At 35.3% G+C, this 18,677-nt stretch overlaps 3 protein-coding genes across 5 annotated transcripts; 2 read left to right on the top strand and 1 right to left on the bottom strand.

Moving 5' to 3' along the window:
• The first annotated feature begins 2,543 nt into the window (after positions 1-2,543).
• On the top strand, positions 2,544-7,017 carry LOC145598483 (uncharacterized). Its single transcript, XM_081654843.1, has 3 exons — positions 2,544-3,107; positions 3,720-5,556; positions 6,284-7,017. Exons 2-3 carry the CDS (start codon positions 3,736-3,738, stop codon positions 6,611-6,613), a joined length of 2,151 nt encoding a protein of 716 aa, XP_081510969.1. The 5' UTR covers positions 2,544-3,107; positions 3,720-3,735; the 3' UTR covers positions 6,614-7,017.
• A 1,095-nt stretch (positions 7,018-8,112) lies between these two features.
• On the bottom strand, positions 8,113-14,513 carry LOC145598472 (uncharacterized). Of its 3 annotated transcripts, XM_081654835.1 has the most exons (10): positions 14,264-14,513; positions 13,797-13,857; positions 11,505-12,756; positions 11,241-11,359; positions 10,906-11,030; positions 10,394-10,493; positions 10,219-10,296; positions 9,854-9,937; positions 9,293-9,378; positions 8,113-8,562 (listed from the first exon to the last, which is right to left on the bottom strand). In XM_081654835.1, exons 3-10 carry the CDS (start codon positions 12,721-12,723, stop codon positions 8,391-8,393), a joined length of 1,983 nt encoding a protein of 660 aa, XP_081510961.1. In that variant the 5' UTR covers positions 12,724-12,756; positions 13,797-13,857; positions 14,264-14,513; the 3' UTR covers positions 8,113-8,390. The 3 variants fall into 3 exon arrangements, 1 of the variants encoding a protein (XP_081510961.1); XR_014103561.1 differs by lacking the exon at positions 8,113-8,562 and having other exon boundaries at positions 9,337-9,378; positions 10,152-10,296; XR_014103562.1 differs by lacking the exons at positions 8,113-8,562; positions 9,293-9,378 and having other exon boundaries at positions 10,219-10,318.
• Positions 14,514-14,930: 417 nt separating this feature from the next.
• Positions 14,931-18,291, top strand: LOC145598502 (uncharacterized). Its single transcript, XM_081654865.1, has 3 exons — positions 14,931-16,270; positions 16,434-16,472; positions 16,995-18,291. Exon 3 carries the CDS (start codon positions 17,310-17,312, stop codon positions 17,688-17,690), a length of 381 nt encoding a protein of 126 aa, XP_081510991.1. The 5' UTR covers positions 14,931-16,270; positions 16,434-16,472; positions 16,995-17,309; the 3' UTR covers positions 17,691-18,291.
• Positions 18,292-18,677: the final 386 nt, after the last annotated feature.

Genomic DNA, 18,677 nt, shown 5'->3' with positions numbered 1-18,677 from the left:
TCACATGGATTGATTCTGGCAAGTGTCGGTGAATCATAGAAAAGAAAATGAAGAGCAATTAGTGTAGTGTACATTATTGGTGCAGATTACCAAAGATGCATTGACTCTGTAATGAAATAATTAAGTTATAAATTGGGTACTAATTTAATTGTCGTATAATCGTATTCCAAAATACCATAACATCTAAAATTATTGTCAGGTCCCTCAGATTGTCCCAATGTTTACAATAACGCATTGTGATTCGGTCCCCCTCGTTTGTGTCCGCTAGATGCACATTCTACCGTATTTTAATAGTGAAAGATGCACGATCTACATCTTTATTCATGCATGAATATTCTGGATATGCCGTTTAAAATTGATCTGTTATTAATTACGGGATTAAGTTTCATTAGAGGCACAGGCACGTCCAAGGTTTCAAGAGAATTTGGCGTAATAAAGGTTAGATTAGGGGGATACGAGAGAAACTAGTGCTTTGAACGTACTTCATAATATGTATGGATTAGTATTATATTATGTGCATGTGTTGAATAGAGAAAAGATAAAAACGAATTTAAAATACTTCCTCCGGTTCATGAGGAATGAAGTAGTGTAATATTATACGAAATTACGAAGTAGATAATAGTTTAAGTGTTGAAAGGTTAGAGCTAATCATTTATCAATTTAGGTCACTTTTTTTTTTATTTATATTTTTACCAAATTATGTAAATCAAGGTTGTGTTGTACCGAAGACTAAAATAATGCGAAGAATGCACTTAAGTCGAGTCTAGTCAAACCAACAACTTACTTTAGTACTGTATATGGTTTTGAACAACTCTCGGCTTATAAGAAACACTCTCTCATAAACTTATATGATTATGATTTATGAGGACTTGAGGAGCCCCTATAGATTTTGATTTTATCAAATACGCATTCAATTTTTGAAAAAAAATTATTTGTAGAAAAACTTATCTTGAATTACACAATATATAGTACGGAGTATATGCATTTTCAAAATTAAACAAAAAAAATTTGGACCTTAATCATCAAGTAGCAATCCACCACAATAAAGGCAATAACCACAAGTTAACAACCAAGATCATTGGTTGTTTCTCAAACATTATACATACGTACAAGATTATCACAATTAAGAATTCTTGATCAACCTATAAATTCCAGCATTATTTATTGTCTAATTGAATAATTATTTGTTAATATTCCCAAAATCGTACATGATAAATTTAAAGCAACCAGAAAATAAAATAAATTTCATTCTAATGACATTAATAAAAGCAAGTCTATTGGACTAGAAATTAAGAAAGGCATCAAAGCCACACTTTCTCAACTATATAATACATGTCATTTTTCTCTGTGTAGTCTATGTTGGAGGATTCTTCTATGCTTATTAATATTAATATAGTAGTAATTATAATATAGTGGTAGGTAGGGGCTAGAAAAAAGGTTAAACTTCCTTAAAAGTGATTAGCAACAGCATAATATTGTATTAATAAGAAGTATAGTATATTAGTATAACAACTAAAGAGATACTTTGTGTGACAACTACATACCCAAATGTAACACCTTAAAAACAAATAAAGAAAATAAAAAGGTAAGGAAATTAACGTTATTTTAAAGCAAAGATTTACAATTCCCTATTCAAATTAGAAGTTTTAAATAATTGGAAATAGTTAGAGAATCAGGTCCAAGCCTAAAAATTAGTATAAGGTGGTCATAATTAATAATTGTCTTAATATTCGCAATAATAATAAGATAATGTCCTGTTGCAGTAATTGCCCCTATTTAAATATTCAACCGCATCTCCACTTTCTTGCTTGGACTGGCTTAAATGTTGTTACCATTTGCTTCATCTTCAGATCTTGGCTTGTGGTAGATTGTTGAGACTTGTAGCCTCATAGGATTTTCCGTGTAGTGAGTTGTGACTCCATGGCTACTATTTCGGATCTTGCTACTAGGCGTGTTAACGAGTTGAGATTAAGATTTAGATTAAGGCTGAGCTCGGGCTTTTTTGCTTTTATGTGTACCGTATGTGTACAAATCTTTACTATTACATAATAGTTTTTAGTTAGATGTTACTCCAATAATATTTAAAGTGGAAGAGAAGTATTTCGATCATATTCACGAGTTGAGTATAGTTGTGTACGATTCATAAAAATTGAATTCAATACGGAGTATAAAATAATACACAAGCCTGGTGGACTTGTTATCACATCTATTTTCCAAGAGAAATGTATAAGTCGGGATAATAAAACATGATACAGTTTGACACCTTTTTTTTTTTACAGTAAAACATATAAAACCAAAATTTCTTAACCAAAGCGCCAAAATAATTTTTTTGGAGTGCCAATGTTATTTTCCTAAGATCCTATGAAGAATTACAATTCAACAAGTTGTACTTTGAAAAAGTGTTAAAATCAAAGGGTAAGATTGTCTTTTCCATCATAAACTCACAATCTTACAGCAATAAGACTGTACCCCCAGAACCAAAAACAAAATGGCATCTTTGATTCTTGAAAAATGGGATTTGCCCCCAAAATATTTTATAACAAAAAGAAAACAAATTTAAAGTGAAAAAGATAAGAAATTTAATTTCTCCCAAAAAAAAAAAAAAAAAAAAAACACAAAAAATTTCACTACTACTAGTAGTAGCAAGTAGCAAAATGATGAGTAAAATGAGAAGAGCATGGTTTCTTAACTTACTTTAATGGACATCAACTGTACTCACAGCTCCTTACTGTCTCTTTCTCTCTCCTCCTGATTACAAGGCATGCTCATTCTCTCTCTTCCTTTCATTATTTTTCTCTCTCTAAAAAAACACCCTTTTTCTGGGTAACACTAACACTTCATTATTGCTTATCTATATTCTTCTTCTGATTATTTTGAGGTTGATTTTCACTTTTATGGTCAAATTTGATTGGTTTTTTCAAATGGGTTTTATTGCTTGAAGTTGAAGTTCTAATTGAAATTGGAAGAAAATGATTTGAAGTTTGTTGGGTTTGTACATTTCTTTGAGTTCACTACTGTGAGATCTGAAGTGGGGTATACCAAGTTTGTTACAATCAAATAATTAGCCATTTCAATTTTTCTGGCTTCAAATGCAAGTGTAATTAAAGGTACATTTTTTTGGTACTAATGTTTGCTTTATTGTAATTAAAGGTTTATTTGCCCCTTATTTGGGTGCTTTGTATATTGCAAGAAGATAAGAACCCTTAAAAATCACATCTTTTTGGGTTAATTTCTGCCCTTAAATTTGAAGTTAGTGTCTGCCATTTTCAGCAAAAATGGGTCTTTTCTTGGTTTCTCAGCAAATGGAGTATACAATGGTACTTCTATTTTTGTAGGACATTGATTGCATAATGTTTTCTTTTCCTAGTTATGATTGATTTTATAGGTTAATCATAAAAACCCTTGATTTCTGTAATCTGTTAGTTGTATATAGTTGCCTGATTAGTCATATTTGTGTGTGTATTGAGAGTCGTATAGGGCAATGATGTAGACGGGATTTGATTTTAGGTCTCGGGGATACAAATTAGAGGATCCATAATTACTCATTTTCATACATTTCTAAGATAGAGATGTCTGGTTTATTTTGTTTCAGTATATATGGTTATCATGTGGTGCAAACTTTGTTACTTAATGTTGATTATGGAATATTTTCCTTTTTTGAAATCTTTCTTGTTTACATATATATTGATTCTGTTATATTATTGTATTTTCTCTTGCAGAATTATAGATGCATCAATGGGTGTAAATATGGAATTGGAATTTGATAAATTCTGCAAAGTAGGTCGGAGTCCTAGAACTGTTCTTCCTTCTCCGCAGCAGCCGAAAAAGGTTGAGCGTAGGAGTAGTAGAAAAGGAAGAACCAGTTCTAGGAATGAAGATTATGATTTAGTAAGCTTAGAAGAGAAAGGGATTACGGAGATTAAGTTTCGGAATTATCGGAGTGTTTCGTGTAAGAATCTTCCATCAGGGGATGTTGAGTTGGAATGCAATGATTTTTTAAGGCGTGGTTCGGTGTATCAGAGCTCCACTGATAGAAGATTTAAGAGGCCGGAAACTCAAGGTGGGCGAAAAAAGGTTGAATTTTCACTCAATAGTGAGACACCCTTCTCTTTTAGTATACTAGATTCTATATGTGGTTCTGATGAGGAAGCACAAGCTGAGCCTGAGCAGAAGAGATCATCAGTTGTATCATTGAAATCGGATGCTGTATCTTCAGCTAAGCCTCCTAGACAGCGGTGTTATATGGATTTGAAAGAGAGACAAAGTGATTCGGGTTCATGTGCTGAGAGGGACTCAATGGAAAATCAGAAGTTCAGATGTGAACGAGTGAATAGTCCTTCGAACAATGCTAATGCCCTCAAAGAGAGAGATTCTCTTGCTTTGAACAAGTCTCTTTCTGCCAAGCTTGCAATGCCACATTCCCCAACTCATTCAGAAGGGGATAAAACCAAAGGAAGCCCGAAAACACGTTTCAAAAAGATGTTTGACCCTTTTACAAAGTCTAAGTCTCATCGAACCCCTTCATATGATGCCAAATCATCGAGCTTAGTAGATATTGGGAAAACTAAAACACTACGGAAATCCTTGTTACATGATTTTTCAAGTGCAGTGCCAAACGTGGAGTCTAATGAATCCCCACAGAAAGAGCCGCAGCTGGTTGTCCCACCATGCTCACCTGCTCACCTCAGAGGCAATCTGAAGATGGAGCAGAAGCATGGAGTCCCGTATTTTGAGTTTTCGATGGCAAACTCCGATGATTTGTATGTGGCAAAAACACGGAAGGCGGAAAATGCACTTAATTGGGTGTATACTTTTCATTCTGTTCAGGGTAAAAAGAGAAGTAGTGCAGGTGGTTGGGGAGTGAAGTACAGCAATAAAGATTCTCCCATGGTTGGACAGATGCAGGTACAATGTTACTTATGCTCAGAGCTAAGAGGCGGTGGAGCTTTTAGCAACTCGATGATGACAGAGTTCGTGATGTATGATATTGCTCATGCAAGAAAAAGTGTCACTGCTGAAGAAGAGATCAACAGCTCTGAAAATTCCAAAGTTTTGGGCGTTGCTAGTGAAAGTTCGGTAGAAGGAAATATTGAATTGGATGATTTGTTTGGTGTCTCGAAGCCTAGACTGCCAACCACGAATGCTGTTGACAATTGTACTGCAGATTTCTCTACTCCTTACCCATGGGCCCAAGCGGATTTGCGACCAAGCTTTGAAATTGCAGCTGTTGTTGTTCAAAATCCCTTTGAGAAAAGAGAAAGCTTAAAATATAAAAGGGGAGATAAGTATAGTGACCAGGTTGCAAAGGACTTGTGTGATGATAGTAGCCCAGTAAAGGTGAATGTAGTGACCCCATTGGGGAACCATGGCTTGCCAAGTAGCGCTGAAAGTAGAGGGCCTTCTTCATTGCTCGATAGATGGAGGGTAGGAGGAGGCTGCGAATGTGGTGGATGGGATATGGCTTGCCCACTTCTTGTCTTTGGTAATCCAAGTACTCAATGCAAGGATCAGCACTCCATCTTAGAGAAGGATCAGCCTTTGAAACTCTACATTCAGGTAATTTCTTCTCTTATGCAAGAAATGTAGGACTTTTCTTAAATCAGAACATATTGTGTGACCAATGTTCACTATTTTTCCTGTTTGCAGTTTTAGGTCTTTTAAAAGTGATAACATTAGTATTTTAGATAGAATAGGTGAACCCAAAACTACCAGCATGTATGTTACATCAAAAACTTGGGTCTACTTCTGTGCTTGTTAACTGTAGTTATAATCGAAAGTGATGATAATCTATATGCTTAAATATTTTTTGCAAAGTGGCAAGACATCTCACTTAGCCTTGAGTCCACAATTCTGCATATTGCCGTGTTTCTCCATTCCTATAAGATTGGTCCAGGTCTCCTGGTAGAATATCATTAGCCATTAAAAATATTATAACAAAAAACCGCTTATGAGAATTTAGTAATATAAGGTTGATTAGCACTTCCTAGGAGTAAGTAAATCAGTGGCAAGAACATGAGAAAAGTTGCACCTGTGGATCTGCCTCCCAATTTGGCCTTAAACTTAATTAGAGCGCCACAATGTGAGATTCCAAAACTTGATGTTAATATTCATATCTTGAAGTGCTAGAATGAAGACTTTTTTACTCTTTAGGGGAAGCATTTTGGTACCGAAGCAGTTATGATTAATGAGGATGTGACATATATATCGTCAAATTCCTTCAAGAATTCTTCTTTTTGTTTTCCCATTTTTGAGGTCTGATACATTATTGAAATTTCTTTTATAGGGAGGAAAAGATAACATGCCAGCTTTGACCATAACAATCACCGAGAAGGGGAAATATGCAGTACACTTCCATGCACAACTATCAGTACTGCAGGCTTTTGCTGTCTGTGTTTCAATCATGCACACAACCGAAGCTTCTGGCTTGGTTGAGCAAGAGAAAAGCAAAGAGTTACTGCAGAGTAGCTCTCTGAAGGTCCTGGTTGAGGATGAAGTGAAAATCCTGATCGAAGCAGTCACAGAAGAGGAAAAGAAGAAAGTTGCAAAGGCTGCAGAAGAACATCAGCCATCTTTTGTGCTGAATCCACCCTTTTCTCCTATTGCCCGAGTGTAGCTCATTCAGATTTTTTGTTAACAATGGTACTAAATCTCCACACCTCTTGCATTTCAGAGCCCAAATTACATCTGATTTCCACAAGAACGTTGGGAAACTTTACACGTCAGAACCTCCAAAGGTCATCTGAATGCAGAGAGTATTCTTGGAGTATCTGTTCGGTAGTAAGACTTTCAGAAGAAATATACTGTCCATATTTGGTAGATCATAGAGAGGGCTAAGATCATCTGATCATTTTAGGCGGAATAGCTAGGTTTCTCCTATTGTTTTCATTTTCTTTTCTTGTACCCTTATATCATCTTGATTCAATTTTGTACTTGTAATTTATAGGGCGCTAAAGAAAGAGATTAGCTGAATGTTTATGGTTCTAAACATCAGGTCACGATAGATTTTGGAGCTAAAAGAAGAGCTTTTGTATTTTAGCAAAATATATATTGCAAATAATGTAATAAATCTTTTTTATGGAAAAGAATTTTATGCAGAATGGCATTCTGCTTTTAGTCCTTATATTGTAGCTGATATCTTCATCTTTCTTTGCTGTGAAGTGTGAACTATGAAGGTCTTCTCTGCTACAGGTTTGATTCTTTGTGGGGATCCAGGTACATGTTATGGAGTAGAACATTTGAGGATAAAAGAACGAGACTGGACAATTATTGTAGGCTCATGTGATCATACTGTAGTAACTGTACTTTTTGATAGTTACATATTAACCTTCCACAAAGATACGATCTAATAAAATTGGAACAACACAAAGATACGACTGGTTACATGATACAACTATTGAGATACAAAGGACAGCCGTTTAGTTTAGAGCGTACTTCTACATTGATCTACAAGACATTTGTGCCTATTTTTGTCAAATTGATTAAGAATAAACACCTCTGTATTTATGTCAAGAAACAAGCAAGAGGAAGGGATATTCTATACTTCATATTATCTACTCTTGTTGTTCTATAATTTATTTTTATGACTTGAGAGTGTAGAAGCAGTTTGTTTTTAGATTTTGGATAGGAGATAGAATGTAGATTTGGAATGGTCTTAACCACTTAAGAAGGGGTGTATTACACATTTCATGTTCAAGAGACATGAGTCTCTTTTTAAAAGGATAATCATTTCAATCATGAAACAATTTTAACAAAAGGTTGAAAAAAAATAAGAGTTCTTTCAATTAATTAGATGAGATGAGTTGTTCTCAAACTTAGGAAGGAATGTCTCCTTCTCCATTTATTTATCCATCTATGAGTGCTGTATCATGATTTTCTTTCTAGTCTGTAAATTGGGATTGCATCTAGAAAGGCTCATACAATATTATGATACAGGGTAAACACTTTTTTTTTTTAATAAAAGTCATGTCCATTATATAATCACTTTTCTTTCATCATTCATGGAATAGTTAATAACAAAAGAGTAGAATTTTAGAAAAGTAAGTCAAAAGATCAACGATATAAGATTTCAAAACTAGCCGATATTGATTTTATTGATTAAGTTTCAAAAATTGGTGAGGCAAAATGCAATCACTTTCTTTAACAAATATAATACATGTATGTTGGTTCATCTCTCTCAAGTATATATAGGCCGGTATACAAAATTTCTTTGGCAATTATACACTGCACATAATCTATACAAAAGAATAGCTCAGATATATTCTGAATGGGACTTTCTAAGCTCACTCTAGAATGAGTATGATCTTGGTACAATGAATATACTTTACATCTTCGAACAAAAATGAGCGTTCCACTGCTGAACAGATGAACAAATGACTATTATAATTGCAAACTCATAATGACAATAGTGGATCGTTGTTGGCCTCGTTGCTGTCCTGTTTATGCTGTAACATCTCTGATTTATGTTGGCGTAGCTCCAAAGACAAAAAACCTTTCAAAAATTCATATGATGCAAAAAACAGTGCTCCTTGGGACATATACATAGCAAGCCTCGGAATCAAACCCCTGATCACAAAAGCCCCCATCTTTGATCAGAGAATTTTCATTAGGTGTAAGGTTAACTATTGAACTTAAACTTAACAGGGAAAACAAAATGAAAGCATATAATTTTTCGTACTATGCTTTTTAGATTAGGAGGGAAGCCATAGAAAAGTAAGATTAGAAAATTATATGTTCATATACCTTTAACCGATATATTTACACATTACCACTTGTTTTTCCCTTCTTACAAACTAAGCAAAGAAATTTTGTGAAATCATTTGCTTTTCAACAATATTTTATAGAGTTTTCCCCATATTACTCTTCTGCACATTTCCATATTAAATTGGTTCTTAAACCAAGGTATAAGTGTGAGTTGGGTGCTTGAAGCAAAAAAAAGTAGTTAAACTTTCTGTATTACATTTCTTAGGCAGCTCTTTTGCATTTTTATAGGCAATAATTGAAGCACGTTGCTTTTATTGCTTAATCTTCAAGTCAAAGTTTTAAAATAATATAATAATAAAGCTACAAAAGCCAAGGGCAAAAAAGACAATGGTTCAGTGTAACATCCAGGGATCACACAACTTTCATGATGGATGATTAATTTGTGAAATAAACTAGCCGTTAGTTTTTCCCTTTTCGGAATGAACAACAGTTCTTAACATACGACACAATATACTGAGGTAACGATCACAAAATCCACCACAAGAAGATAAACAAAACCATGCCAACAAGAAAACTGTTCAGAAAATTATACCTGTAAAGGCCTCTTACACCTTCATGCTCACAAATATCTTGTAGGGTGTTAAAAATGCTACGGTACCTCTGTGCAGATCCAGGCATCTGCTTCAACAAAGCTCTTTGTCACAACCAAAAGTATCATATCCAGTACGAAAAAAGACAATGATAAAAAACTCTTCTAGATTAAACATATTACCCTATTGGGACAGCTCATAAAATAGCCGAGCCAAAATTTCCAGCTCCACTACATCATATGGTTGTTAAAAAAAATATTTATGGTCTGTCTCATAGTAGCAGTCAAACTATTTCGGGATGTCAAAGATAAACTGTTAAAATTCTAAGATAAATTTAGATCAACAAACCCTCACTTTAATGGAGTGGTTGAGACTTGAGAGAGGATAGAAAAGAAGGCAAGTATTATGCAGGGTATTTTAGTAAAACTATGGCTGATTGGGAGTTGGGACAGCGTGACTATTAATTCTGGAAAGAGGTATACAACTATAAATCATGATCTGAATTGAATCATAGACTAGGGAGGCGCGGCTATAAAGAACAAGTATACAAATTGCTAACAGACCTGAGTTTGTAATCTTGTTTTCACCACATCAAATGGAGTAGAAAACAAAGCAGCAGTAGATCCAGCCAGTCCTCCACATAGCAGCTGTATATGAATTTCAGAAGCAAGGAAAAAGTCGGTAACGAAGTGTTTTAAATGTGAAAATGAGTGGGCAGAGTCTCATCTAGTATAGATTAAACACTTATTCTCTTGCTCAATCAATATTCTTTAATAACACTATTTAACCACATTATAAAGAATTCAAAAAAAAAATAAAAAATAAAAAATAAAAAATCATAGGCAAGCTTTATAAAAATACCAAATCTAACATGCAGGAGGCAAGTCTACCACCAAATTCAGAAGCAAAGAGTGAGCTTTGAACAAACCGTTTGCAAAGTGCTAGGCTGTTTAGTGGGTGGATGTGATGACATGAGCATTTGCTTCAGGCTTTCATAAGTGTAGAACTGCATAGAGAAGCATAAAACCCTGAATAAGATGACTTCTTAGTGTTAATTGAAGTATCAAAATGAAAGAAAACTTGATTTAGGATAAAGGTCTTACTTTGATGATTGAGTGTGGTATATTCCTGCAGAGTACAGCACCCCAACCAGCATACAGAGAACGTAGACCCCCTGTGTTGATGATTCTCTGCACTGCATTCCTGGAAATAGCCAAAAAGAAAATAAGTTTTAATCCTCTAACTGATGCTTCTGAGAAGATGAACAAACGAAATAACGACATCTTAGTTAAAGGTTACAGAAGCTTTTTCCCCGACCCTTTAAGATGCTCCACAAAAGCAAAGAGCATTAAGGTTTAAAAGTACCAGTTATGACAAGAGACTACTTAACAAAATAGTAAAACATATTGAGCCATACATAATGAGGTGGGTAAATACAACAAAAGATTCCCTGTAACTTATTTACAGTGGACAATTTCTCAGAGAACAATATTAAGCATCACCAAAGTGCATATTTGGTAAACCATCAAATGTACATTGATTTTAAAAACCTGAAGTCTATGCAGCCAACAAATTACAGCAGGATCATCATAAGGCAGGGAAAGAGGCAGATTACCAGCAGTTCTGATACTTTGAATTGACTTGCATTTGCTGCTTTATACGCTCACTGGGAGTAAACACAACTGATGTAGCTATACTTGCACAAGCACCTGCCGTGCAATGGGCAACAGAGTGATATTCCTGCAAGCATCAAATAATCAGGGTTTACATGAAGAAATTAAAATGAAAATCTTAAGAGTAACATAAGCCTGTAAAACATTGAAATGAAATGCAAAAGGCAAACATTCCATCTAACTCAGCTAAATGTTGAAATACCAACTACAAAACCTAATCAAGCATAGGTTTGATCAGATAGAACAAATACATAGTAAAGGCCATGCAAGAAGAGACCTTTGCAAGAGACGGAAGCATGAATTCCTTCACTGATTCATAAGTGAAGGTGTAGATGGCAGAAATAGGTGCAGATGCGGTGATGTTGCTAGTTATTCCACGATAAAGTCCAGGAAATCCTGAAATACAATTCAGACCCAACATGAAACACAATTATTCATATGTTACCAATAGAATACTGCCAACATATACTTGTAACAAAGGACTACGAAAAAAAACAAAGAAAGAAGGAAAGCAATAGAGCCTCATTCAAACACAGCATACCTCTCTCAGAAAGTACTGATCTCCCTATGTAACAAATAGACTTCTGCCCGGGTTGACATGATTGAACGATAGTTTTAACTGTATCTATTGGATGTAAGCATAGACTAACAGCTATGCCAGCCAAGGCTCCTGAAACAGCATGCTCTTGTTTAGCTAGCAATGGATGAGGCTTGTTTGTTACAGCTGGACAGCTTTCACTTTGATGTTCTTGAATATTGATATTCTCACATTGTCTCATTTCATTTTCCGGCCAGAAATTGCCGTCCACATCGAGCTCAGTTGGTTCTTGAGTACAATCTGGAGCTGAAGTGCTCACATGGTCATCCAAATGAAGTCTAAAACTCAAATCCGTAGGCACACTAGCTGCAAATTGTTCTTTTTGAACCCCATGAAGGAGATTATCTGTACACATAATGACTTCATCTCTCCCACGAGATTCCAAATCCTTTAGGTTGGGCCTATCAACACACATCTCAAGATTTTCAGTTCCTGCATTGCTAGAATTTATTCCAGATACAGGAGAACAATGGCAGATAGCACTCTTGGAGGTGAAGGCCCCAACAATCTTCTTGACCTCACCGAACGCAGACATAGGACGCTTTGGCGAAACTGAAACATGGCTCATCCATCCATATGCTTTCATTAAGTTGTAAAGAGCTCCTACATCTGCAAGACTCTTTTCTTTCAACCTGACTTCAGGCTTGTTGGAACTTTCATCTCCAATTTGCCAAAAGAAGTAGTCAACAAATTGGGCATTACATGGATTACAATGTATTCTCCGAGTTGCTCTTGTGAATTTCAAACTTTGTTGCATAATGCATGAAAAATAGTGGGAAGAGTCTAAGTCCACTTGAAGGCATCCACTGCCAATGAAATTAATAAAGCCAAAGTCATCATTCTCAACCAATAAACGTGAATCATTTTCCTTTTGACAAACAGTGCCTGAGCAGTCAAAGCTTGCTTTTGGTTGATAGCGTGCAAGAGAGCGGCTAGCACAATCCCATACTTGCCCCACTGCTGATATTAACTCACTTGTGCTCAGAATCTCAGGAGACTGCGATGTCAAATTTTCCCTGGAATGTTTGTTATCAATAGATGAAATCTGTACAGCACTTGCATCAGTAAAATCAGCAATCTCAATATTAGGACCCTTAAGTGGTTTAGTCCCAAATTTTATTGATTGCTGACCGTGAGATGGGGTTTTGTAATGCTTCACCATAATCCCTATCTTACAAGTCACAACAGAAGAACTCTGGAAAAAAAAAAAGAAAAAGAAAAAAAAGATAGTATTATGATTATTGACATAACATGCATTATCAGGCAATTACATATGCACACATGTAAAATATATGTTCAACTACATCTTCTCAATATCAAAGGAATGGAAAAGAGTTTTAGCACCACCCTAAAAAAGGTCATATAATTAATATGAGACATCATGAGTTTAGGCAAATTTTCAAGAAAGTGCAACATAAACCACGAAATCTCAAGTGGAGAACAGAGAGAATACAAATAGATAGGATGACTTTGAAGTGTCATGATGAAGTGATATTAACTAGTTGTCATGCTGAAACTTACTTCCTACCCACTTCCATTGTCAAAAAAGTACGTAGAAGTACTATAATATTACCTTTGTTAACTTTTAGTTGCAACTTTGAATAATACCCCAAAGTTGCAACTAAAAGTTAAAGGAGGTAGTAAAAAAAATGTAAAAAGCAAATGTAGAGACATTGCCCCCAACACTTTAGTTGAATGCTAATATCACATGGCCTGACATACCAGATCCTAATAACCACCAACTAACCTTATTTTTAGGCAGGGACCAACTAACCTTATTATTCAGCTATACAACTTGTAAAAGCACAAAGTAGCAAACCTTATGAGAATAGCTAAGATAGGCTGATAGCTTCACTAAAAAATATATCATCCACTACTTGGCCTTAATTTACATTGGTTAACACAAGAATTGAACTAAAATTAAGATTCAAAATATCCTATTTCTCCCATTAATTTCGAGAAGCACGACTACATGATAGCAAACTACATTTACCCTTGGAAAAGGGACTCTCACACATTCATGGAGCTTGTAAGGATACATAACAAACTCATGATTGACTCAAAATCTATTTAAGAACATTAAAAAAAACAGTTATTCGAAAAATTATGCTCTTTTATAATCAAAAGTCCAAGCTTACAAAAGAGTTGTACAAATAAATTATAATCCAGAAGAGATTATGTGCACCAAAGTATATAATATAAACTCAGACATTGCACAATTAAATCAAGTATTACCTCTCACTCTACTCCCAACTATCCACATTGCTGCAGCAAACCCATCAAAGAAATCAACTCCCTGATTCAATTTCAGACAGCAAAAATCATTATACAAACTTCAACATTTCTCATCAAATTCATAACCGATAACATTTTAAGTATCGGATTCACCATGTACCCTTGAGTTTTAAAAAATAGACGGGGTAACCCGTGATACAAAAATTATGTCCACTAACAACAATCCAATTTGATTATATATTTACCCATCAATATCACATTACTTACAAAATTATAATCAACAAAGTGTGCAATAAAATCGTGGGATAACACTTCAAAGTCCAAATTACCAATAAAATTGTCATCAAAAATAATTTCTACTGTGTAATCAAATGTTGATGAACTTCAAATGCATCAATGTCAAATGTAAAGATTAAAATGCTAAAATTAAATACTTTTAGGAAAAGGGTGTTTAAAAAAAATCAAACCTTGATGAAGTTGACCCAGCAGTAGTAGAAAACATCTCCATGAAAATCTTAGTTCTTATTCATTTATTTCCTGGAGATTTTTAGCTGGGTTTATATTAGGGTTTTAAATGTAATAACTCGATGTATATTGAATTGAGTATGAAAAAATTTGAAGTTCTGGGTAACGCAAATTTTTTATTGGCTGATTAATAGTAATGAAAAAAAAAAAAGAAAAAAAAAAAGGTTCATACGGAGTATTTTATGGGGGATAGTCGGATAGTATGCTTTTGCAGCTTCGCTAAATGGCACAGCAGAGGCACAGCCGCACAGGTCACGCAACAGTGCAAAAAAATTATTATTATTTTTTTTTATTTATTTATTTTTTTTGAAGAAACAGTAAAAATAAAATGAAACGATTCTGTGCAAATCCCTACCCTATAAAAGCCGGGGATCACAAATAAGAGATTCAACTAAAATGAGGGATTGCTTATGAACAGTGCACGGGCGAATTTGCCCCTGTATTTTATTCCTCAAAATCCTTATCTACAGTGGCGTGACTATATTGCCCTCCAAATGTTTTGCATGTGTCTGCCACGTGGTGGAGGAGAAATCAGTGCTGCCTAAATGTTTGCATGTATTTGGGCACATGGTGGGACCCTGATCTGCTCTAGCTGAATTAGTTGCAAGGTTGTACCTAATAATTGCAAAATTTTATGAGATTTATATATTAATGCATTGCTAATTTATTGTTAGCTGTTTCGTTATTATTGTATACATTTGATCAATCTATTGTTGCGCCATTGTATTTGTTGTTGTCGCTGCTAATTAGCTGGTGTAATTTCTGTAGTTGGCATTTCGTTTAGTTAATTGCAGCCTTTTATACGATCTAATTGCCAAATTATTGTTGGGTTATTGATGCAGATTTGTGTTTGTTGAGCTTTGTGTTATGAATGTTGATCTATTATAGGTTAATTGCCAATTTATCTTGCTTTTGATGATTGGTGGTTTTAAAATTAATTGCAGGCTTTTGTGCGATTTAAGTGCCAACTTATTGTTGGGCTATTGTTACAGATTAGTTCTGCTGAGCTATTTCGTTATTAATGTTGCCTTATTATAAGTTAATTGCCAATTTATAGGGTCATTGTTGGCCTATTTCACCGCTTTCTTGATTTTGTTGGATTGAACATTGTTATTGTTAGTCCTTCGCTTTGCTATTTGTTAATGCAAACATTATTTTAAATCAAAATTAAGTTGGATGAAGCAAGGTATGTGTTCATACAATTATGAGTGATTGATGTTATTTAAGGGGGTTCATTTGTTTATTTATTATTATTATGATGCTGTTATTAACTTCTAATATATTGCTTATCATATGGTTTGCCTTGCTGACCTTCTTTTTTGATTTTTAATTTTTAGTATTTCATTGTTTATAGGGATATCTTTGGGATTTGTTTATGAGGCACCTTATAGCCTATTGGTTTTCCTTATTGTCCGGCGGGTAAGAGTGATCTCTTTTTAAAAAACTGATATGGAGTGTTGGGCAGTGAGATTGCTGGCGCATGCTTTGTAAAATGGAAAATATAGCTGGCTTTTTCGATTTTTTTTTTTTTTTTTTAAGTGGCCTTGGGTGTGTTTACTCTTTTGATTTATTGTGATTATATATAGCATAGCATAAATATATGGCCCTTTGCTTGTTTTTCTTCATCAATCTATTTATATTTACAGAGCTCAATTTCATGGAGATTACATTAGAGGTAATGTTCATTTAGATCTAAATATGGTTGTTGGTAGTAAGCATTCTTGCAATTATGGATCACTGTCCTTTCATTTTACTGACTTTGGAAATGAAACGTTTATGATATTCCTTGACAAACATTCTCACAGATTATGGACACAGCAACACTCTTCCATTTCCACTTGTGAAGTTGATGAATGTAGACTTGAAGAATTTTTTGACATGCCTGATGGATGAAAACAGAACATTTGTTGCTTCACTTGCCATGGGTACCTTGGTTTATGTTCTCATGAGTATGTGCAGTTTTTTTGTGTTGGCCTTTGATTCACTGACCTGCACTTATATACTGTTGATGATTTGTTGTGTAATCTGGCTTAGTATTCATGTTTTAATACTTTTACATTTAAAGCTTGGTTTATGGTAGAAGTATTGAAATGCTTTTGGGTTTTGTTGCAGAGTTATGATCTTGCAGTGGGTGGAGATGCAGCTGGTCCTGTAAGTGATTAGCTTTTTTTTTATATATGCTTACATTTAGGTTTATTCACTGTTCTTGCTTTATTAGTATTATTGAAAACCATGGTTATGTATGTTGTGACTGATTAGGCTGCTTGTTCTGTGCTTTATAAGTTGATCAATGTGATTTGTTTGAGGTGCTCTTGTGTGTTCTGCATTACCAGCAATTGAACATGTGTTTGTAATAATATATAAAAGGTGCTTGCTTTGATTGTAGAGATGGAGTGAGTGTAGTGTATTGAAAAGTAATATGAAAGGTGCTTGCTTTGTTTGTTGAAGTGACGTGAGTGTTGTGTATTGAGAAGTAATTACATGTGTTGGGATGGTACAGTTGCTATGTTCTGATTTCAGTGTATTGTGTATGGATTATCCTATGTTGTTCTCTGTAACTTCTACTAGAAACTTACATAGGGATTTCTTAAGAGTATTCAGTAAGTTCTTAGATGGCCTTGACTTAGGGTTGTTTGAATAGATTTCTTTCTTACCCCATTAGCATGCAAGCAGGTTGCTGGACCTCAAACTCGGAAAATATCTATATCTTTTTCTTCCCTGCTCAAGCAAGTTGTTGAGCACCTAAAGCTTCCACCACCAGCATATTATTTGGTAGATGTCCGCAAGAACTCTGTAAAAGTTGTTTTGGAGACTATACCAGGCGTGGAGTCTGTTTATGAGGGTGGTGCAGCTGAAACGGTTGGAGAATCGCGTGAAAAGGCTGCAGAGGATGCTGTGCGTTCCTTGCGGATTGAATATAGTGTTCAAGTTGAAGACTTGACTTCTAAGAAAATCTGCAAGCTTGAGCGTTGTGAATTTCTGTACCAGATGAAACGCATTGAACTAGAATCTGTTGAAAGAGCTGGAAGTGATGTGCCAGTGAAGTGGCCAGCTGTGCCTAATCACAAGAAGCGCAAGAGATATGTCTGTATTGACTACACAGATGTTTTGCGCACTCTTGCTTTGGAGACTAAAGCACGTGTTTCGGAAGTTGAGACTTTCCAAGTTAAACCAGGGAAGTTCTTGTCATGGGTTACAATTTATGCCCCCTCAATTGCCACTGGAATGGAGTGCATTTTCAGCATTGTCCATGCCTGTTCTAGGGCTACCAAGCAAGATGCAGCTAAGAAGGCTGTTGAGTTCCTGCGCACTGCTTTCAATCTTGACATAAGATCTGAATTATGGAAAGGGAGTATATGCTGGAATTAAGTGCTCGTTAGCTCGGGAAAGTTATTTAGCAGCTAAAGAGCGTGTGCTTGGGATTCAAGGTGCTTTGCATTTAGCTCCTTTTTTGGGTGAGGATGGATGTGTTACTCCTAAGTCAGTCGTGCATAAGATACCGTCTCCTGCTCTTCCTCCGCCACCGCCTCACAAGCCAAGAGCCAGGCCATCTTTTGGTGCTCGCTATGATTCGCAACCATCACTAGCTCCAGCTGAACTTGATGCCTTCTTTAAGTGTAGGAAGCTTGATTGATTGACCGTGATGCTTTGCATCGAGGGGGGGGTTGATTTTCTGTTTTGCAGTACCATAGTGCTAGGTTTGTCTTAGGTGTTTAGATATGATGGAGGGCATGCTTAGTTTGCAGTGCTTTGTATGTGGGAGGGGGCTTTGTTTTGTTATTTTTGGTGTTGTGTTCCCTTTGTGTGCCAGGAATTTAAATAGTGGCAATGCAACATTTTGTGCTGCTTAGATATCAACTGGTTTGTATTAGCTTTGCAGTTATTTTGGGAACAATAGCCTAGACTGGTTCTCCAGCATCTAATGTATTCTGTCTGTTCATTTAATCAATGAAATTTACTTTCTATGTCATTTTTCCCTATGCTTTTTCCAGGTTATGTGTTTATATATGATGATGCACAAAAAATGTCACATGTGACCCTGATCATGCATGCTTTCATACACATTATGCTAATTACCTACTGCTGCTTCGTTGTTTTAGTTCAGCAATGGTTTAAGGAAGACCTCTTTACATTGGTAACATATTTGTATTTTCCAGGTTTGATAATCCTCAACTATACAGTGGCTGTTCTGATTGTTTCCTGGAATTGCTACTGCTTGATCGTGCTTGCCAGCTACAAACCACATTTAGATATCTATAACAGCCACTATAAACCTTATTTGCTACTTTAGGTCTCAAGCCTATATATGCGATGAGTAAATACAAAACTCCTAATACATAGTATTCAATATAGCTC

This window comes from Chenopodium album, chromosome 20 (assembly GCF_948465745.1).
Source record: "Chenopodium album chromosome 20, dcCheAlbu1.1, whole genome shotgun sequence".
NCBI lineage: Eukaryota > Viridiplantae > Streptophyta > Magnoliopsida > Caryophyllales > Amaranthaceae > Chenopodium > Chenopodium album.
This window is presented reverse-complemented; position numbering and strand designations above follow the sequence as displayed.